This window comes from Saimiri boliviensis, chromosome 10 (genome assembly GCF_048565385.1).
Source record: "Saimiri boliviensis isolate mSaiBol1 chromosome 10, mSaiBol1.pri, whole genome shotgun sequence".
NCBI lineage: Eukaryota > Metazoa > Chordata > Mammalia > Primates > Cebidae > Saimiri > Saimiri boliviensis.
This window is the reverse complement of record NC_133458.1, coordinates 2,308,028-2,329,285: the sequence shown is the minus strand read 5'-3', so window position 1 is coordinate 2,329,285 and position 21,258 is coordinate 2,308,028. Positions and strand designations below refer to the sequence as shown.

General features: G+C 58.7%; 2 protein-coding genes and 2 long non-coding RNA genes across 6 annotated transcripts in view; 3 read left to right on the top strand and 1 right to left on the bottom strand.

Annotated features, from left to right (window-relative positions):
- Window positions 1–6,190, top strand: part of NOM1 (nucleolar protein with MIF4G domain 1) — a 56,838-nt gene extending 50,648 nt beyond the window's left edge. Inside the window, exon 12 of the transcript XR_012511977.1 lies at window positions 6,112–6,190. The gene's annotated coding sequence lies outside the window, so the exon portion shown is untranslated. The remainder of the gene's footprint in view (window positions 1–6,111) is intronic.
- A 13-nt stretch (window positions 6,191–6,203) lies between these two features.
- MNX1 (motor neuron and pancreas homeobox 1) lies at window positions 6,204–11,443 on the bottom strand. The gene is made up of 3 exons (XM_039473035.2): window positions 10,597–11,443; window positions 7,479–7,639; window positions 6,204–6,903 (listed from the first exon to the last, which is right to left on the bottom strand). Exons 1-3 carry the CDS (start codon window positions 11,294–11,296, stop codon window positions 6,550–6,552), a joined length of 1,215 nt encoding a protein of 404 aa, XP_039328969.1. The 5' UTR covers window positions 11,297–11,443; the 3' UTR covers window positions 6,204–6,549.
- On the top strand, window positions 6,858–8,130 carry LOC141579996 (uncharacterized). Its single transcript, XR_012511979.1, has 3 exons — window positions 6,858–7,003; window positions 7,239–7,747; window positions 7,930–8,130. It is a non-coding gene; the product is annotated as an uncharacterized LOC141579996 (long non-coding RNA).
- Window positions 11,444–11,503: 60 nt separating the features above from the next.
- On the top strand, window positions 11,504–20,845 carry LOC120365373 (uncharacterized). Of its 3 annotated transcripts, XR_005580328.2 has the most exons (6): window positions 11,504–12,902; window positions 13,132–13,183; window positions 14,015–15,413; window positions 16,548–16,839; window positions 17,836–18,060; window positions 18,204–20,845. It is a non-coding gene; the product is annotated as an uncharacterized LOC120365373 (long non-coding RNA). The 3 variants fall into 3 exon arrangements; XR_005580329.2 differs by lacking the exon at window positions 17,836–18,060; XR_012511978.1 differs by having other exon boundaries at window positions 17,836–20,845.
- The last annotated feature ends 413 nt before the right edge of the window (window positions 20,846–21,258 follow it).

Here is a 21,258-nt window from a genome sequence, read left to right as displayed (position 1 = left end):
CTCCATGAAGTGATTATTATGAGTTGCTTGTATCAAAACATATCATGTACCCCACACATATATACACCTACTATGTACCCACAAAAATTAAAATTTAAAGAAGAGGCCAGGTGTGGTGGCTCACGTCTGTAATTCCAGCACTTTGGGAGGCCGAGGTGGGTGGATCGCAAGGTCAGGAGTTCAAGACTAGCCTGGCCAACTTGGTGAAACCACGTCTCTGCTAAAGAAATACAAGAATTAGCGGTGCACCTATAGTCCCAGCTACTCCGGAGGCTGAGGCAGGAGCATCGCTTGAACACGGGAGGTGGCGGTTGTAGTGAGCCAAGATCCTGCCACCGCACTCCAGCCTGGGTGACAGAGCAAGACTCTGTTTCAAAAAATAAATAAGTAAATAAAGAAGGGATAATGATAATATGTAGTAAAGTTATTAGGACCCCCCCGATTTGCATTTCCTTTATGGATTTACCTATTATTAAAGAAACACTGCAAGTCTCCTGTTGCAGGGATGCCCCCTGCTCTGAAGAGCCAGAAGCCTCGGCCTCCTGGGTGCGGCGCTGCCTGAAGCAGAGACATTGACAGACGCAGTTCACAGGAGCCAGCTAAGCCTGAGGCTTACCGGGCCGGGGCCGCCTCCTCGGTGCCTGGCCTGCCCGAGCTTTCTAGAAAAGCCTGGGCGCCGTCCTGCTCCTCACAACTTCCCCTGCCTGGGAACTGATCCTTACGCTTTTTTATTCTATTTTCTGTTTTTCCCTTTTCCTTTCTTTCTTTTTTTAATGTCACCATAGAGAGGAAACTTTTTGCTTGGCAGAAAGGATGCTAAGCCGGAAGGTTAACAATGTTAACAAAAAGCAAATACAGAACTACAGGCTTTGAAATAAAAACGGGTTGTTTCCTCCACCTTCTCTGGGTAATAAAATATCTGAAATAATACATATCAAGACTTTTTTTTTTTTTTTTTTTTTTTTCAAAAACAAAACAAAAAACAAAAACGGGTTCACTTCTAGCATGAAGCACCGGCACCAGTTCCAGGACACCAGGGTCCCTGCTCTTTCGCGTCCAGCGTCCACTTCAACAGCTTCTTCCCGACCTGGACACCCTCAGGGCGGCTTCGGGGGTGACAAGCCCGGGGCTGATGCCCTGGGGCCTCGCGTCCTGAGCCCACCCAGCAAACCCTAAGCCCAGCCCCGCGCGGCGCCCCCGACCGGGTCCCCGGCTGGAAAGGCCGCGGCCTGACCCCGGCCCGCGGGCGATAAGGCCGCGCCTTTGTTCCTGCCCCCAGCTGGGTAAACCGCGCCCCGCCTCGCTGGCCGCCTCGGGGGCACCTTTGTCCGGCCCGGGGCGGGCATTGTCCGCGCGGTGTGTACACGGGGAGGGGCGCCAGGTGCGCGGGCGGAATGCGGGGTCGGCACGGGGCCGGGGGGCGGGCCCGGAGCTGGGGGGTCCCCAGGAATCCTCGGCAGGGCCGCCTGCTCCCGAGGGTCCCCTGCGGCCGCGGGTGGGGGAGCCCGGGGGGCGGAGCGGGGGGCGCGGGCCGGGAGACCCCTGCGCGGGACAGACCCGCGGCTGCCGCGCGTTCCCGTCGCGTCCAGCTTGAAACACACCTGGCGCGTCGTAAAGTGATTTACGAAGTGAAAGTGTGAAACCAGGCCACCAGCTGGAGGCCCGGCCGGCTTTAGGAGTTTTATTAGGTGCCCTATTATGGAAAATAAACTTTAATCCCACCATAAAAACCAAATCTGAAAAACATATTTGCCCTTGCTGTCCGGAACGCCGCGGCATTCCTGGTGGAGGTCACACCTCCGACGGGATTAGTTTTATGGAGGGAGACGGAGCTCCGCGGGACTTTGACGCGGGGGGTTGGGGGCTGCCCCGCGCGGATCCCAGCTTCTCTCCGCGCCGCACTCCCCGCCCCGGGACGGTCCCGCCTGGCAGCCCCCTGCAAGCCTGGGACGCGGTCAGCGCTGCCCCGCACCGGGGGCGGGTTTGGGGGAGGCCCCAGGTCAGTTCACCCAGAAACCCGAGAGGAGCTGAGAAACCAGCCCGGACGCCCCTCCCGAGCAGCTTCGCGAGGAGGGGCTGGGGTCAGGGGAGGAGGGGGAGAACCGCAGATGAGAAGAGGAAAAGGAAAAAAAACAACACAATTATTTTTAGAATCATTGTAACCAATCACGTGTCAGTACCCGAGGGTTCACTATGTGTATTATGCTAGAACTTTCTCATCTTCCCAAACTGAAACTCCGTTCCCAAGAAACACCGACTCCCCAGTACCCGCTCCAAGCCCTAGCAGCAGCCATTCTGTTTTCTAAGAGCTTGGCTCATCTAAACTGGTATTGCAGACGATCTGGCAGTATTTGCCTTTTTGGTTTATTTGCCTGCTTATTTATTACTATTATTCTGTAGAGCTAGGGTCTCACACTGTGGCCCAGGCTGGAGTGCCGTGGTGCCATCGCATCCTGGAACCCCGGGCTCAAGCCATCCTTCCGCAGTAGCTGGGACTGCAGGAGGGCAGCCCCAAGGAGGGTCAGTATTTGTCTTTTGTGATTGGGTATCTCACCCAGCATAGAGTCCTCAGAGTTCATGGTTGTTGTAGAATGTGACAGGATTTCCTTCCTTTTAAAGCCTGACTAGCACTCCACGGTCTGTGTGCGCCACATTTTCCTCATCCATGTCTCTGCTGATGGACGTAGGCTGCGCCCACCTCTTGGCGATTGTGAATAGTGCTGCAATGAACTCAGGTGTGCAGATGTCTGAGATCTTTCTTTTTTTTTTTTTTTTTTTTCCAATTCTTTTGGATATATACCCAGAACTGAGACCGCCGGATCAGATGATTTGATTTTTAATTTTTTGAGGAAACTTTTTGAGGAATTTTTGAGGAATTTTTGAGGAAATTCTGTTATTTGACACAATGGCCACACCCTGTTACATTCCCACAACAGCTCCAATTGCCCACACCCTTGTTTGTTTTACATTGGCCATCTTAACACGTGCGGGGTGACATCTGTGGCTTTGATTTGCATTTCCCTGAGGCTAGCGGCGTTGAGATCTTTTCATATGCTTGTTGCCATTTCAAAATCTTATTTGGAGTCAAGTCATTTGCCCATGTAGTTCGGTTTTGTTGAGAGTGCTGAGAATGACCTACTCTGGATATTAACCCATTACCAGATTCGTTTTGCAGATGGCATCTGCCATTCCCAGGCTGCTTTTGACTCTGGTTGATTGTCCTTTGTGGTGCGGACGTTTTCAGTTTGACGTGGTCCCGTTTGTCTATTTTTGCTTTGGCTGCCTTGCGTTCGGGGTCCGAGAAGGAAAGTCACCGGATGGGGGCAGGGACAGGTCCACCTCCTCTCCCTTCGAGCTGTGTCTTTACTCCTTGACACCAGGCCTTAGCCGGGGTCTCCAGGCTGCCTCTCGCCCGGCAGCCTGAGCCCCACGAGGGGCTGGAAAGGAGCCGCCCGCCGCCCTCTGGCGGGCGCGTGTCGACTGTTTTCTCCTGGCACTTGAAGCCTTCATCCACGCGCTTTTGCACCCCCAGCAGAACTCGCCCACGGCAAGGCGCCTTTTTCTAAGAACGGAAGAGAACCCACACTGGCGCAAAGAAAACGGTGGGCGAGAGGTGGGGCCTCGGTGGGACAGGGAGGCCAGGCTGCGGTTCCAAAGGCCAGCGTCAGCTGTGGGTGGGGGCGCTCCCCGGGGACCCAGCGCCCTGGGTCGCAGAGACGGCCGCCGCCGGGGTCTCCCCCGCCTACCTTCGCTTCCGTTGCAGGCGGTGAACTCCGTAGGCCTCCGGGGCAGCCAGAGGACATCAGAAAAGTCCCGCGGCGGAGGCCTGGGCCTGTCTGAAAACACCAAACACCGCCTCGGCTCCTCTGGGCTCCCCCTGCGGAGACCTTGCCCCAGGTCCTGAGAACCCGATTCCTGGGGGGCGCAAAGACTTTCTCCCCCATGCGCGGGGTCAGCTGGCGGCTCGGGTGCGGTTGGAGGGCGGGGCCCCCAGGGGCCCCCCGCTACAGGCCGAGCCGAATCAGCGACCCGGAGCGCGGCGTCTAGGGGTGAGGGGCGCGCCCGCGAGACGGGCAGAGCCGGGCCTCACGACCGTTCATTAGGCAGAATGAATTGTGCACCGTGCCCGGAGTGGATGAGGACGAGCCAGTGATTATATTTAAATTTGCTATAATTGATTTGGGGAAGAGCTACTGTGACAAGAACGAATTGATCATTAAATTTATTAACGAGATAAATTCCGCCGCGATTGAGCGGCCTGCAGGCGCAGGGGCCGGCGCAGGTCCCGGGCCTGGCTCTGCAGGAGGACGGGGGAGGGGCGGCCCTATTAACAGCATCTTCCTTCAGTGTCGCTTTTCCCGGCGTCCCAGAGGAAGCGCCTGCACCCTGAGGGTAGAGGGACAGACCCTCCGCGGAGGCCTGCGGCGCCCCAGCTCCGGGCGTGAGACCCCTTTCCAGGCCGAGCCCCCCCTTCTCTGTCTGCCCACTGCGGCTGGGGGCGCTGAGGCTGGGCCAGCTGAGCCCAAGGGGAACATAATCTCCAGATGTGAAGCCAGCCTGGGAGAGATTGCTGCAGGCTGAACCTCACCAATGTGTTAGAAATTAAAAAGAAATGTACAGATTGCAGATATTAAAAAAAAAAAAAATCTGTCTTCCCCTTGCCCCCCTCTCCTCTGGTTTTCCCACTTTCTCTGGGCACTCTTCCTCCTCCACCAGTAGCAAACCCTCTCCCAGTTCCCTCAAAGCACCTTTGGACCGCAGGCGGCGGAGCCCGGCCCCTGCGCCAGCGCTCAGCAGCTGCTTCTGCCTGGACTCCCAGCAGCCGCGCCCCGGCCTTGGTTGTGGTTGATTTTATGGAAGGGGCCCGGGGTGATAATGAGTTGCCAGAGAGGATATTAATCTCCCCGCGCCCTGAGGCAGAGGAGTGGCCGCGCTTGCCCCGCGGTAATCACCCAAATGAAACACCAGGCCCTTCTGAACTCATTTTATCAGCTGGGAGGGGGGAGGGAAGGAGGGAGGAGAAGGGCACTCGCAGGTGCTGCTGAGAAAGTGACAAACAGAAGGAAGGAGGAAGGCCCGGGAGAAGGGAGAGGAGCAGCGTCCACGGTCGCCCCTCTCTTCCAGGCCTGGAGAGGCCACTGGGTCAGCGATGGGGGAAGGGGGACAGGGGGCGCGCCGGGCTGGATGGCCGCTGGCCTGCGCTCCCGGGCAGGCGAGAGCGCGGGCTGAGCCCGCATGTGCGCAGCACATGGCGCTGGCGCTGGCCGCAGTGATTGATAGCGCGCGCTGCAGAGGCTGATTAACCCAGAGCCGCAGCAGCAGCGGTGCGGAGCGCTCCTGCATCCCGCTGCTGTCTTCGCGGTTTGCACAGGGCCAAGAAGCCCGAGCCTGGCCAGCCAAGGAAGGTTCTGCCAACAGAGAGAGCCGGGGTCTAGGAAGACAGAAGCACTGCGCAATTCGGTGCGTTCCGGGAAATGTGCCTGAGCAGCGCCTGAGGTCTCACGGACCCCACATGCTACTAACGCCTAATTGTTTGAAGCTTATTTTCTGAAACGCCCAAATAGCGTATTTCCACTTCTGGAGCGCCATCGAAACAAAAGCCCGTGAGGAAATAGGAAAATAAATAAGAGTCCCCAGCTCCGCTTCTGAAGGGCACGTGCGCCGGGACAGGCGTGGGTCAGGCAGCCAGGCACGCGCTGACACCTGGCCACAGGTATTTTGCCAACACTTCACACTGCGACTCCCCAGCAGAAGGCGCGGAGGTGGTCCTGACACCCACTTGAGACTCCGATTTTCACCCTTAGCTGACAACCGCAGAGTAGACACTCTCCCCATCATTTCTACGAACAAACGGTAAAGCCGCAGGCATAAACCCCAGAATGCGTGCACACTGATCCAGTACAAAAGCAATTTATTTTACATTTCATCGTGAGCGATAGGAGAAGCTAAATCATAATTTAGCATGCATATGTAGATGTTTCTTTTTATATATAAATACAATATATAAAAATAAAGACAGTACAGTTTTGAGATTTTCAGCAGTTTGAACGCTTGTGACATAATCACCAGGACCCCAGAGACGTTAAGCATAAACCCTTTTTCTTTTCCCAGTATCTGCGGAACGGCGGCTCCAGAGGCGGTTTCAAGTTTCAGAAGTCAGGTAACACTGTGGGTTTCCGCCTTCTTGCACGCGGGAAGAGGGGAGGCGGGAGGTTCCCCTTGGGTGGTGGTGGTGGTGGTGGGGTCGGTTCTTCTCACAGGCACCTCGCACCTCCCCCATCACCAACCAAAATTAAAAGAACCAGAGTTCAAGTTTCAGCCCCCGGGCCTCCCTCTCGCTGTTTCTTAAAGAGAAGGCGAGGCGCCCTGGCTTAAAAGGGAAGCGCCCAGGACTGGAGGCCGAGGCCAATCCCTCCAGCCCGGCCTGGGCTAGGGGGTCACCAGGCGGCGGCCGAGCCGGGCCGAGCAGGTGCGGGCGCCGGGGCCTCCGGGGAGAAGCTGCCGGCCTGGGTGCTCCGAGCGCGCCGCAGCTGCTGGGCCGCCGGCCTCCTACTGGGGCGCGGGCTGGTGGCTGGACCGCGGGGGCGGCGAGTCGTCCTCGGAGGAGCAGTCGGAGGAGGCGGCGTGGGCGCTGGCGCCGTTGCTGTAGGGGAAATGGTCCTCGTCGTCCTCGTCCTCGTCCTCCTCGGGGTCACTGTCCCTCAAGTCCCGCAGGCGGCGTCCGCTGCCCTTGTCCCCGGGCGCGGGCGGCCCCAGCAGCTCCTCGGCGCCCGGCTCCTCCGCGCCGCCCTTCCCCGCGCCCCCGCCGCCGCCCTTCTGTTTCTCCGCTTCCTGCGCCGCCTGCTCTTTGGCCTTTTTGCTGCGTTTCCATTTCATCCGCCGGTTCTGGAACCAGATCTTCACCTGTGGGCACAAGCGGGCGTGAGAAACCGGCCACCGCCAGTCAAGCCTTCCTGTCTGGAGACCCCCGCCGCGAGCGGGTCGGCCCTGGAATGGCCTCTGGGTAAGGCGACTTAGAAGCGGAATGGGGAAGGGGCGCGTGGCTTCCTCCTCCCCCTACCACCTCCCACTCGGCAGCAAACCGCAGAGCTGGGCTGGGGCTCCGAGGGAGCTAGGACTGTGTCCCTAGCGCCCCAGGCCAGGGACTTTTCTCCCCGTACCCTCCCTCTACCGAAGAAGGGTCAGGGCAGGGGGCCACGCCGTGGTAAAACTCAGGATGTTTCCTCCTCTCTTTCTAGAACAAGGGGATCATCTTCTTCAGAAAAAAGGAGGAGTCCTGAAGTGCCGATTTTTTGGGCCCCCCCCCCGAAGCTACTGAATCGGCGCTCTGGGCTCCTTAGATGAACCCGTGCGCCTGCTTGCCATCTGAACGGTCGGGGCGCAGCGCCAGATGCCCAAGACCGCCCGTGGGTCACGAGCGCACAGGTGACAGTGTCCCCTGGGAGGCCTGGATGCGTTGGGGCGGGGCGGGCGCGCACCTGGGTCTCCGTGAGCATGAGCGAGGTGGCCACCTCGAAGCGCTTGGGCCTAGACAGGTACTTGTTGAGCTTGAACTGGTGCTCCAGCTCCAGCAGCTGCTGGCTGGTGAAGGCGGTGCGCGGTCGGCGGCACTTCCCCAGGAGATTCGACTGCGCCTGGGCTGGGGACCAAAGGGCAGTGAGGCCCACAGCCGGCCCGGTCCTCGCCCCCGACCCCTGCTGCCACTACCACAAGGCCCCATCGTGGAAGGCTCCCGGCACGGCAGAGGGTGAGGCTGTCCCCCCTCATCGGCGCCCCCTCTCCAAGGAATGGGGACTCCGGACCCAGACGACCAAGTGCAAATGGGTGGTTTGGGCTTAATGGGACCAATTTTTTTTTTTTTTTCTGCTCTGGGAGACGTCTGAGTGTCCCTGTTGAGCAGGGTCCATCGCTGGATGCACCTCTCCACAGGAGCCGGGATTGGTACGAGAGGATTGACCCAGAGGCAAGAGGAGAAGTGAGGTCAGTTGGGGGCCAAGATGGAGGTTCCAGGAAGCCCAAGAGTTCGAGGCTGCAGCGAGCTAGGACTGCACCACTGTGCTGTACCCTGAGCAAAACGGCAAGACCCCATCTCTCAATAAATAAAAATAATAAGAACAACAAAATAAAGGAGCAGGGAGTGTTAGAACCAAGTCTCTCCCCTTGTCCTCACCGCACCTTCCTAGAGGTTCAGGCTCAGATCCAGGCAGGTCTGGGAAGAGCCGCTGCTGCTGTGGCAGGCCTGCCTCCTCTGCCTCCTTAAGACAGAAAAGGAAGGGGAAGGAAGGGAGGGAAGGAGGGAGGGAGGAAGGAGGGAAGGAAGAAAGGAAAGAGGGAGAGAGGGAAGGGAAGGAGGGAGGGCGCCCCAGCACCAAGCCCGGGTCCACGTCTGCGTATTCATCAGGGAGCCTCCCACCTTTCAAACCTTTTTCTTGACAAACCCCCTCCTGGGGCAGGCGGTGGGGGCGAGGGGGGAGGGGAGACTGGAAGCCTTTGCAGAACAATTCTCATTACGCAAATTACAGGCCGAGGCGCAGGCAGGATCCGGTTCTCTGTGTGTTCGAGGAGGCCTGCCCGGCTTTATTTACATAATTTCGCACGGTTACATCACAGAGAATTTTATGACCTCAAAACGAGACTTCCCTTGATTTCCCAGGAGCCTGACAAGTGCTAGACAATAAAAGAAAGAAAGAAAAGGAAAGAAAGGAGGCCAGCCGGGGCCGGGAGGAGCGCAGGTCCCCCGGGATGGGCAATTGGCTTTAGAGGATGGCCCACGCCCCCTGCTTTAGTCAAACAAGGCTCCAAATTCCCAACTTGACAATACATTAGAACTTTAATTAAAACACTGGCTCCAGAGGGACCATTTGGGAAATACCATCCAACGGGCAGAGACAACCAATTAAAGAAACCAAACAGGTTTCCCCGTGACCCGCGAGGAGGGCTTCTCAGAACACATGCCGCTGCCCTTGGCGAGGCTCTGCCTGCCCTTCTGGATTGCCGGGGCACATTCCTCTCCTGAACTTAAAGCCAGCTGTGTTTGAAATTGGGCCAACTCTATGTCAACATTCGAAATCAGAAATGGCAAGGTGTGTTGGGAAAGGTGTCTCACTTTAATAAATTATTTGCGTGACCTTGGGCTACAAGCTCCAGAAAGCGCAACGGGGGCTGGCCAGGGAGCCCAGGGCCCTAGAAGGCCTAGGACCACCGCCTCCTGCGCTGGCCAGCCCACTCAGTGGGCAACTTCCCGTCCCGGGCTCTAGGAAATGCAGGTTACAGTGGCGGCCTTCTATCAGAAGGGCTGGGCCCTGGGTCGGCAGCCAGGCCTTGGAGGGTGCTCTGAGTTTTAAGCCCAGGGTAGCAGGAGATCCCAGTCACAGTGGTGTCTGAGGTGAGAGGCAGCTTTCCCTCTTCCAGCCAGAGTCAGTGGGGCTGACTCTCCCAGGAAGGGATGGGTGGCAGTGGGGCCTTCTTGGGGCTGAGCTGGGAAAGCCTGGGGCAGCTGCAGGGATTTTCTCACCCCCTTGCGACTTCTCCAGCCTTGGGGTCCTAGATTTTCTCTGTTTAGTCACAATCACGGCTTCCAGCAAAGGAATCTGAATTCTGGAGTGTTTATTTCTGTTTTCTTTTTTGCTTTTCCCCTGCTCTGCCTGCATCTCCCCAGTCTAAACAAACCCACTCAGACAGAAACAATGGGGTCTCTTTGTTTGGGTGTTGGGCGGCTGAAAGCGTGGAGAGGTATCCATCTTCTGCTCCAGCCCGACTCAAAAGTAGCTGACCCCGATGGGGCGAGCGGGGAGAGCCAGAGCCCCCGAGCCCCAGCCCGGAGAGTCCGCGTGTGCCAGGAAAGCCTGAGGGTCCCAGGCCTCTCTCGAGGTGTCCCGCCCGGATGGAGAGGAAGCTGCCTGAAGCCCAGCGGCTCTGGGGGGAACCGGGGCTCCCTCAGCCCTGCTTTGGAGAGGCTGGGCGCCCGGGATTCCAGGCCAAGCATCCACTGTGTAGGGTCCCCGTATCTCTGGTTCAAGCCAGGCCATCTGCTTCGGCCATGCACCCCCGGTCCAACGCCCTTCCAGAGGAGGGCAGTGCCCTGGTAAGGGCCGGGGGGTTCCCTGGGCCCTGGCCTTGCCGCCCCGGGTCTCCGAAGCCCATTTCTCTTGTTTGCTGCTCCTGAAGCACTCTCACTCCCAGGAGGGGCCGCGGGTCACTAGCGCCCAGAATGGGGGACCCGGCCCAAGTTCCTTTCCCCGGTGATAAGCCCTGACTCCCATTCCCAGGCCTGCCTAATTCGGGGCGCTCTCCGGCTCGCCTTCCCCGCGACTTCCTTCTCCTGCAGCCTGCAGGTTAATCATTAGATCTCAGTCTCACACCTCCAAATGCCCCTTCCCGTTAAGAGAGGAAGAGAAGGCAAGGCCTGCGCAGAGCCATTTTAACAATTCGCTGCCCGTCTCACGCCTGGGGGTCTGGGCGAGTCCTCGCAGAGCCCAGGCGGCTTCGCAGCGCTTCCTCGGCTCGCTGGGAGCCGAGCAGAGAAGGGCAGGCGGTGCCGGGCGGAGGATGTGCGAGGCCCTCCCGCCACAGGCCCGGGGGCCGCAGGGTACTCACAGTTGAAGTCGGGCATCTTGGGCAGGATCATGCCCGCGGTGGACGCGCGCAGCCACTGGTCCAGCTGGAAGGTGCCGGCGCCCAGCTTGATTGGGTCTGCGGGGTGCGCCGGGTGCCCGCCCTGCACCTGCGGGTACGGGTAGGAGAGCGCCGGGTGCTGGCCCGCCAGCGCAGCCGCCGCCGCCGCCGCGGAGTAGCCGTAGACCGGGTGGCCGTAGAGCGCCGCCTGCGCCGGGAGGCCCGCGCCGCCCTGCGCGCCCCCCGGGTGCAGCCCCAGCGCCAGGCCCCCTGCGGCGGCGGCGGCGGCGGCGGCGGCAGCGGCGGCGGCTGCGGCCGCTGCGCCCGGGTGCGCGTGGTGGTGGGGCCCCCCGTGCCCGCCGCCAGTGCCGCCGCCGCCGCCCGCGCCCAGGAAGCCGGGTTTGGGTAGCAGCGCGCAGTGCGCGGCCAGCAGGCGCGGTGGCGACGGGCTTTCGGCGCGCAGGCGGTCGGCGGGCGCCGCGGGCGGCTCCGAGGACGCGGGGCTGCAGCTGCCGCTCGTGCCGCCGCTTGCCCCGCCACCGCCGCCACCTCCGGTGCCAGATGCGGCGGCGGCGGCGGCGAGCGACGTGACCAAGGCCAGCGGCGCGCTCTGCGCAGAGGCGGCTCGCGGGGGGTCCACCGCCAGCAGGGCGTCGATGCGGAAATTTTTGGATTTTTCCATCGGCTCGTTTGGGGCTGGCGCTCGGGGCCCGGTGGTGGGCGACGCGGCGGTGTGCAGGCTCGCGGAGTCAGTGCGCGCGGTGCAAGCCCGCGGGTTCGGTGGTGTTGTGGTGGTTGTTTGCCAATAATCAAAGTCGCCGCCGGAAACTCAGCCGAGGGTGACCATGGTCCGGGCGCCTCCTCCGTGCGGGCCCCGCCCCGGGCCGCGCTCGCACAAACTCCCACGCGAGTGCGTCCCCGCGCCCGGGCCGGGAAGCCCGGCTCTCTGCGCTCCAGCCCTCAGGCGACCGCGCCGAGGCCGCTGGCGCCGAGCTGGGGACCCGCGCCCCTCCGCGCACTTGAAGCTGAGCGCGGCCTCGGATTGGCGCGCGCGGAGGGGGCCCGGGGAAGGCAGCCGGCTCCGCCATTGGCCGAGGGGCGCACCTGTCACCGTCCCGGCCTCCCGCCGCCCCGCCCCCGCGCCGCGGGGTCCTAAGCAGCCCAGGGTGTCGAGCAGCGCCAGCGGGCTGGGACACCGCTGGGGGGTGGATGCTCCAAGGTGCAACCTGGGGCCTCTGCCCGCCCTCCCGTGGGTGCGGAGCCGGGCGGCGGGCACTGGCAACCCTCGGACCCCTGAAGAACCCCCCGGCGGCCCGGGACCGGCTCCCGAGACTCCTTGCCCCCTCCGGGCTTGGTCCCTGGAGCCAGCTGTGCGCGTCCTCCCCGGCCTCCTCGCCGGGGCCCTTGCATTGGTTCACCTCTGCCTCGCGGAGCGCGGTGGTTCCACGCGCCGGAGCGCCCAGGCTGCGCGCAGATCTGGCCGCTCTGCGAGGTGACGGCAGCGCACTGAAGACCTTTGGGTTTCCCAAGCCCTTCCATCTCCCGGTCTCCAGGGCGCAGCAGGGGAGGGTTGTGTCCCTGTGGCCAAAGCTGTGCAGGTCGAACCTTATCTGCTCTGGGGATGCCCCACATTTCAGGTGTGTGTGCGGGGGCGTGGGGGTGTAAACGCGCATGTGAGTGTGAGTTTGGCCTCCACGGATCCTCTCTGGGAGCCCCTGCCCCAGCCAGTCAAGGCGGAGACGGCAGATCTGGGCGCCCAGGCCTGCAGGAACCCAAGTCGGCTTGCGGATGTCGCCCACGTGCCTGCTCCGTGGAGCGGATCCTCGGTGACAAAGCTCTTCCTGGCTGCGGAGGGATGCCCATGGGCTGGCGGGAGCCAAGGCCCACACGCCTCGGCCCTGAAAAACCCAGAGGGCCCGGCGTCCTCCGGGAGCCCTGCAGCCGCGACCCCCGCCAGCCCCCCTGTAGGAGGTGGGAGATGCGGTCTCTCCTGCGCTGCCTCTGCCGGGGCCTCCTGGGAAGTGGAGAGGAAAGCGCTTCCCGCGAGCGAGGCCAGGAGTGAGTCTCCAGAGCTCACCCCCTCCCCCACACGCACACTTCAAATATTTACAGTAAAAGCACTTCCAAGGGCGTTTTTGAAGCTGAAAGAATCAACACAGGGGTCGGGAAGTCAAGCGGCATCAACACCAGGCTTTGTCAATAGCGCCCTTAGACCCAGTTATCTTCCCCAGCCAGCGTGAGAACCCGGAGGGAGCTCCAGGTTCCAGAAACCAAGGCTTCCCATGCAGGTGAGAGGTGAATAAAGGGCCGGACGGGGCTGTGAGGAGGGTAGAGGGCCAAAGAGAAAATCAGTGCCAGGTAAACGGATTTTAAAATTAGCAGGCCAGGTTGCTACAAGAGGGATTTTTAAAAAGGAAGACATAGAGACCCTGCTTTTTTTTTTTTTTTTTAACCTGGGTGAGAGTTGGTGACAGTGACTTTGTTGGCATCAGTGGTATATTTTTCATTATGACACAGGGTCGTTCCCAGACGCTCAGGACTAGTTGGAAGCTTAGGCGGATAGCAATGGGTGAGTAACAGCAACTTGGAGTCAATGTGGTCTGGCTTTGCAGAGAACCACTGGTAAAAAGAAATCTCAGGCATTCACCTGGAGTTTGTCGTGCCTTTAGATGTCTCTCTGGGATGATAACATGCTGTTCTGCCTCTCTGCGGAGAGAGGAAAATACTTTCATTTCTTGAACACGTACTATGTGCCATAAGCTTTCTAGAATTCTCCTCCTTAATCTTCACTATGACACTGGAAGGAAGATTTTTTTTTTTTTTTTTTTTAAGACAGAGTTTAGCTCTTGTTGCACAGGCTGGAGTCCAATGCCATGATCTTGGCTCACTGCAACCTGCATCTCCCAGGTTCAAGCGATTCTCCTGCCTCAGCTTCCCTAGTGGCTAAGACTACAGGCATGTGGCACCAAGCCCGGCTAATTTTTGTATTTTTTAGTAGAGACGGGGTTTCACCATGTTGGTCAGGCTAGTCTCAAATTTCTGACGTCAGGTGATCCACCCGCCTCAGCCTCCCAAAGTGCTGGGATTACAGGCGTGAGCCACCGCACCTGGCCTGTCATCTCCATTTTCTAGAGTACAGGTTCAGAGAGTTTGAGATTCTTGTTCCCAGCAGACGGTTTGGCCTTAGAGCTGGGAGTGGGACCAGGTATGACAGCAGGGACCACACTGTTCCCACCCTGCTGCCCTGGGTCCCCGTCCTCTCTGTTTTGGGGAGGAAAGGCTTATGAAGGAGACCAGAGATTCTTAGCCACCTGCTCCAGGCAGGAAGACCTGTCTGTGACCCTGCCTCCCCCGGGGTAGAGAGCACAGCCTTGGCCTCCTCCTCCTCCTCCTCCTCCAGGGGTTTGGTTCGAAGGCCGACATGCCTTTCTCATCTCATCACCCTCGTCTGCTGGCGGCAGGTTGCTTGGTCCTGAGGTCAGTGACTGAGGAATGGAGGGAAGAGAGTGCGGCAGGGGAACCTCCCGGGATGGACCTTGAGCAGCTACTGTTTCTCTCTCCAGCCAAAAACACCCACTGCCAGGGTAATTTCAGTTGTTGATGGGGTGAGCAGTCTAGACTCATCTTCGTCAGCAAGATCACGGGGAGGGTTTGGTGGCTTTTTTTTGGGTAACTCCCAGAGGAATTCATCTCACCCCCTTGTGTTCTGCAGTAACCGTGCTCCAAAACCGCATCACAGCCTGCCTCAGGTTTCTGCTCTGCCTGAGACCTGCTGAGGGCACCTCCCTGGAAGCACAGACAGGACGTGTGTGCGGGTCGTTCAGGTGTCTGTGCCAGGAGGCCTAGCATAGCAGCTCTGCGCCCTGCTGGGGCCGCCCGTCTAGCTGCGGTGCCATTGCAGGAGTCTGAAGCTGCATGTCTTGGTGGATTTGTTTATTTGTCTACAGAGCAGGGGTTGGACCCAATGGACTCTAAGGTGCTACAGGACTTTAAAATGATCAGATGTTCTGTTTATACTTAAGAACACGTTAACAGAAAATGCAGGTTCTCTGTAGAGTTGCCTGGAGAGGGGCAGGTGTGGGGGAGAGGGAGCGAGCTGGGAAGTGTGGGTCTTTGTGTGGTTTACAATGTGTGAGGCGGAGCCTGCTGGGTCTCTTCCTGTTCCCAGTATCTGTATTGATCCAGGCCAGCTGGCTTTGGGGCAGACTGGATCTGGGCTTGGGTCTCAGGAAGGGAGACAAAGAGGGATCAAAGGTCTGATCCTAGTAGTGCTCCCAAACCTGTCTCCAGGTGAGTTTTCCCTCCAGCGGTCCCACAGGCAGAACTCAGCTCGGAGAGTTCTCCCTAGAACTCCTGGTTTCTCAAGACAGGCAAAGAAGGCCCGTGCACCCTGATCAGCTGGCTCCCACCACAGCTCCTCCCTGCGCACCCAGGCGCCTGCTTCCTACAGATCATGTGCTGAGGAATGAGGACTGCCTGCAATTCCCCTTCTTTCCCCTACTTGGGAAGGAGATGGTGATTTCTACAAACCGTCACCAGAGAAAACGCGGTTGTAGTCTGTGTCTGTTTGTATCTGGACTTACGAAACTGGGAACCTGTGAGGATTGGGGGAAAACGTATACATTCACATATTCACAAGAAGCGAGGCAGGTATTGTTCATTTATTTGTCATTTAGATATGCTTTTTTTCCACGCGAAATGGAGCAGGTGCTCAGAAGGGCACTGGGTGGCTGAGGCGAGGGCAGATCCTGCGTTTCCAAAGCTGAAGCCCAGGAACAGCAGGCCGCAGAGGGGCCCAGGTAAGTGAGCAGCCCATCCTGCTGAAACCACATGCTCTCCAGGGATTGACTCAGTTCCGTTTCAGTGTGAACTTTCAAGGCTTTCTTCAGGAAATAGGCATGAAGATGCCTTGTAACTGGCCAGAGGTCAGGACCTAAGCATGTGTCTGAGATGGGACTTGCCCTGGCACAGGAAGTAGCTGAGTTGGGCTGCGCTGGGAGCCGGACGGCCAGTGCCGGAACTGGTGGGAGATGCTCTGACCTCTTTCCTGGAGCTCGGAGGGAAGGAGGATCTGCACAGAGGGCCCAGGGTCCCTGGAACTGGGGGCATCTGCTCAGGTCTCGCCACCCACCCCAGCCCCCTTGGAGCCACGGGCATCAAGTCATTAGTGCTGTCCTTTGATCTGCTGACCTACACTCTGATCCCTGGGACCTGGGCCTTAAAAGAGTCCAAAGACTCACAGCTCACACCCTCAAACCGAGGCGGGGCCGGGGCTGGCCGGGGTCTGCTGTGTGCCCCGCTCCCTGGGTCTTCTCCCTCTGCCCCTCCTCCTTAGCTTCTCCCTGCAACCTGGATTTCCTGTTCCCGTTTGTAGGGGGCACCTTCACCCTGACTCTCCCCAGGTGGCCAGCACCACCCAGGCTGCAGTGGGAATTCGAGCCCCCTAGAACACCCCCAAGTCACTGGCTTGGCCCTCTTCTCTGGGCCCAGCCCCTGCTGCAAACAACCAGCCCTACCAGGGGTCTTGGTGGGAGAAATTAAGGAGATGCCGCAGGATTTACATTAGTCAAATGCAGTGACCCAGGGGCCTTCTATTTTTGGAAATTTCCTCCAGAGACAAAAATCTCTGCTTCCATTCAGACCTGGGGCAGCTTTCCAACCTCCCCAGACCCTGGAGGGAAGGGACAGGCCTGGCCACCGCGGTTCAGCCGCTGGCCCAGGTCTCTTTCTGACATAAGGAGGTGAAATCTTCTCCATCCTCTTCAGAGCTTCCCGTGTCATAAAGAGAAAGAAACCCTGGGAGGAAAGGGGGGCTCCTCGGAGCCCCGTTCACTGTGGTGGGGGAACGACGGCCCTCCACAGCCATGAAAGCCTTCTCTGGAGTTTTTTTTTTCTTTGCTACAAACATTTTATTTCGTTTTATTTTATTCCAGATTCACACAGGGCCCTCTGCAGACTGTTGGCAGAAACAAGGTAGCCACCGAACACATGCCCAAGCCGGACGTTTTCCAGAACGCCGCAGAACCACCCTCCAGAGAGACACCAGCGTGCGGTCCACAGTGCTACGTGAGTCCCGCAAAGAGGAGACCTTCCCGGTGAGGCTGAGAGCGCTGCCTGCACGCTTTACCTGGCCCAGCCTCCAGCCTCCATGGAAAATGTGCTTCCGAATGAGCACTCTTCCAAAGGCTCCATACTGCTCTCCGGTGGCACTGGCCCGGGCACCCGGTGAGAACCCAACTGTCCCCCCACCGCCCACAGAGGAAGGAGGGGAGGGTTACTCTGACACCGGGAACAACACACAACTCAATACGAGTCACAGAAGGTGGCGTCCATCATGCCTGGACGGTGACTGCTGCCTTGCAGCCTGCTGGGGGTAGAGGTGGAACCCACAGGGCAGAAGCAAACATACACACAGATGTGGCTCACGACACTGGAATGCTTCAGTGCGTGAATCGTTTAGTGCATTCTGACTGGAAATTATGGCTGAATATCGGTGCACTAATGTCCAAGCCCATGTTCCATAATGGCAGGAAGTCTGTGCTAATTGGTCTATTTAGTAGTTGCTGAGGTGGCAAAAGCTGCAGCTGCTGGCGGCTGACGGAGACAGAGAGAGAGAGAGAGAGAGAGAGAGAGAGAGAGAGAGAGAGAGAGAGAGAGAGAGAGAGAGGAGAGAGAGAGAGAGAGAGAGAGAGAGAGAGACCTCCCCTTACCCTTATTCCACTTCCCAGAGCTGTGCCAGTGTAGGGGGGCATTCCTCAGGATGGGCAGTGGTGTCTGTGGTCAAATTCACCTCTGGCAACCCTGCCCAAGCCTCTTCTCACAGGTGCACACATTCAAGGCCTGACGAGGCCCCCAGCGGTGTTCCTGTGGGCCCTGGCTGGGATCTCCCGGGAGGGGCTCCATAGGGCAGTGGGACTGGGCCAGGTTGCCTGCATTCTCCCCGCCCCTCGCCTGCTCCGAGGGCAGCTTTTCTCCCCACCCGCATTCCTCTCCCCTTTGCTTTCTAACCGTCCAGAACCTGCGACTTAGCCCAAGCAGTGGCGCCTGCCTGTGGTCCCAGCTGCTTGGGAGGCTGGGACGGCCTGAGCCCAGGGCTGTAGCTGAGGCTGCAGTAAGCTAGGATTGCGCAGGGGCACTCCAGCTGGGGCCACAGAGCAGGCCCCTGTGTGAAAAAAGAGCCTGCTGCCCACCTCACCATTCCAACTGGGAATATTTTACCAGACAGCATGCAGGCATGGAGAAGCCACCATCCCACACAGATGGGGGCAGATGGAAAATGGGCTCTGGACAGTTCCAAGCCCTTAGCCTGCCCACCCCTGCCAGGAGGCTCCAGTTGCTCTGGCGTTTCAGCCTCTTCTCCTGCAGCCTCGGCCAGTGCTTAGGCCACACCTGGAGACAGCTGGACGGTCGTCAGCCTCACCGAGAGGCCACCAGCTGAGGACCCAGGTGCGAAGACTGCCACCTGCTCTGACTGCAGGCCTGTCGGCCGGGGCTGCGTCCATAATCCGGCTCGATGGCGTTATTATCATATTATAACCTCCTCCTCACATGATTCTAATAACTTCTTTTCCCACTTGTCCTTTGACCAGGCTGGGCTCCTCCCAGCGGAAAACAGCGGGTGTCCTGTATGCAGCAGAAACGCACCCCGGGATCCCTCCTCGCAGCAGCCAGGCCGGGGCTGGCTGGGTCTTTTCTCTTCTCTTCTGCACACAGGCCCCTGGCCGCTGTTTCTGCAGAGACCAAGGTGGGAGGGAGAAAGACCCTCCAGCCCTCTGCCCCTCCCTCCCCGCAGTCTCCCGGGCCCTGTGCTGCCGGCAAGATAATTTGGCTAATGAACTCGTTAAAGGGCCCCTGGTGACCCGCCCCGGCGTCCCCTCGGCCCATCTGGGAAATTCCACTGAAAGGCTGGAGAGCGCTCCTCTGTCCCGCCGCCGTCTGTCGCTGCTGGAGGCGCGAACCCTGTGACTCTGGGCCCTTTACATTAAAATAATTACCCGGCGGAACAGGTGGCTCACTCCCGGAGCCTGGGCGCATCTGGGCCCCGGAGTCGCAGCCGAGGAGGAGGGGAGCGGCATGCCCCACGGAGGCAAGGTCAGGCCCACGGGCCGGGAGAACCGGGGGAGCCGGAGGGTAGAGAGGGGCTTTCCTAGGGATGGACGGTCCCAGGACACCCAGGCCTCTGCGGCCTAGTGGGCCCAGGCCTGAGCAGGGAGGCCGCCGCTCCTAGGCGCAGGTAAGCGCAGCGCGCGCACCATTTGGGATGCACCCGGTTACTTGCTCTGCCACCAAGCTTGGGGCACGCGGGTACCTGAGGGGTACCTGAGCAGAACCCCTAACTCTCCCGGGCTCCGAGGTTGAAGCAACTCCTAACATTGGGCTCCGAGCCAGGAGCTTGCTGGATGGGCGCCTGCCGCGCTGGTCCTCGGGACTCACAGTCGCCGCCACAGACGGCGGCGAGCGCGTGAGGAGTGTGTGCCCTGTGTGCGCGCGTGCCAGAACGCACGTGTAGGGTGGCTTCCTGTCCTGCCTTCCCGCCTGAGAAGCGTCCACGCGGAGTTCCAGGCCGGACGCTGGGGAAGGAGGTCCCGGGGAAGCTACTAAAAAGAGAGCGGCCAGCCCAGGCGCGGGGCCAAGCCTATTGCCAAAAACATATTACCCTGCGACATTCTGTAAATGAGATAATGATCCATAAACCCGGATGATAGATGTGGCCTGCCTGCGATGTCTTCTCTAAATGAGCTGTTCGCATCGACTGCTAATAATGGTGAGTTTATGGAAGCGATTTCAGCGCAAACTGCGAGAGGGTCTTCTTACTCTAATCAGCCTGCCTGAGCTAATGGACGAGGGGGTCAGGCTGAGAGTTATTGACACGCCCGTGCCCTTAACCTGTTTCCCAATAAAGCTGATTAGTTTTTGTCAATTCATCAGCTAACCACTCTTGCTGGAACTGCATCAAAGCCTTATTTGCTCAGGGGAAATCAACAAGTCACAGATCAGCTCCATTAAGGGGCCCGGCCTGGCTGGGACAGTCCTGGAGCCCCGGGACGCCCCAACGGACCTCTGGCCTCGCCCGAGCTTCCCAGAGCGGCTGAGAGCGTGGCCCCCCTTAACTCAGAGCACCATGACCCGGAAGAACATTAACTGTGTCTGGAAACTTCTCTTTCTCTGCAGGCCGGGCAGCGCCAGTGCGGCTCAGCGCTATGGCTCCAGGGCTCCGGGCCCTGGCGTCTGGGCTCGGCCGGGGACAGTTACCACGCGAGGCAGAGCCTAGCTGGAGGTCGCAGGGCGGTGGAGAACGAGGGCATGAGGGAGGGTGCTGGGAACCGCGCAGTGTCGGTGGCCACGCATCCCTCCGACGCGACCCCAGGGGAAGAGTGCAGGACCCTGGGACCCCGCTGGGGCTGCACGGGCCTGAGCTTGGGGGTCGTGCAGAAGGGCAGCAAACCCGCCCTAGCGCAGACCCCTACTTTGCCCGGTGACTTCTCAAGCTCGTTGGAGGGAGCTGAGGGCGCCCGAGTGCACCTGGGCTGAGGTTTTAGTAGCTGGCTCCACCTGCGTCTCAGGTGAGCCGCTGCAGGAAGGGCCCTTCCAGGCATCCCTGGGCTCCCGCTAGCAGGAGCTGAGGCCCTCCGGAGCCGGAGCCGCGGAGGTGACCCCTACGCCCTGGCTCATGGGCGGCAAAGGAAAATGTGCGCTGTCCCTTTAAGCCCCCGGCCACCGCCACCTCCCTGCCCCATCCCCCTTCAATTTAATTTCATTAAAACAGAGCATGAATATTTCTATTAAACCTAAAATGAAATATGAAGCCATTTAGACTCTGCCTGCACCAATCACCCAGATTTATGACTTTTATTCATCACATCAAGAGCTTGGAAAAATGAATTTTCTTCACCCAGGAAGGAAATAAAACCTCAGGCTTGGTCATTTCCAGAAAGCTGTTAATTTGACCATGTGGTAATTACTTTCACAATTAACTAAAATACAAATCAACTTGACAAATTGGGCTAGTTTATATATTAATTAGCCCCCTTAAATTTATTCATTATGAAAAGACAATTTAAGGGGACCTGTGGTGTCTGTTTTATTGCAATAAATTATTGTTAGGAAATGGGTCTAATAAAATATCTTAATATTTAAGGATATTGTATACGTGGGGGGTATGCTTTATTGACAATTTCATTTTCCAATTAGTAATTTTGTTGTAATATATCTGCGAACCGGGGACTCCCGGGCGGGGAGGCAGGATTCTCCCGGCTGGGGCGGTCTGAGTGGCTGGGTCTGAGGCGCGGGCTGAGAAGAGTAAATTCTGCGGAAAGGGCCGCGTCCGATCGGAGCAAACGTTCGGTTCCTAGCAGGAGCCATTCCAGGCGGCCACCGAACCCCGGCCCAGGACTCGGCACTCCCGGAGCCCTCCTCCCCACGCAGGCCGCGGGGGCTGATTTAATAGAATGTCGATAGAATCATTCGATGCCTTTTAGCTTGTGATCTTTATAAATGTCCCTCTATTAAATTAGAAAATGATTCTCTTCTCGTTTAATTGTATTCTTTCGTTTCTTATTTCCAATTAATTAGTCCTATCGACGTTGCAATATTTTAAGTGACTTGAGTCCGTTTCCAGTTAGAATATATGGGTCAGCACATGCA

What these genes read in the sequence shown, in the direction of transcription:
- MNX1 (XM_039473035.2), bottom strand. Translation starts at nt 11,296, where the DNA reads ATGGAAAAATCCAAAAATTTCCGCATCGACGCCCTGCTGGCGGTGGAC. An exon ending in CAAGATGCCCGACTTCAACT is followed by an intron (nt 7,640 to 10,596) that starts GTGAGTACCCTG and finishes TTTGGTCCCCAG; the next exon opens with CCCAGGCGCAGTCGAATCTC. An exon ending in TCATGCTCACGGAGACCCAG is followed by an intron (nt 6,904 to 7,478) that starts GTGCGCGCCCGC and finishes TTGTGCCCACAG; the next exon opens with GTGAAGATCTGGTTCCAGAA.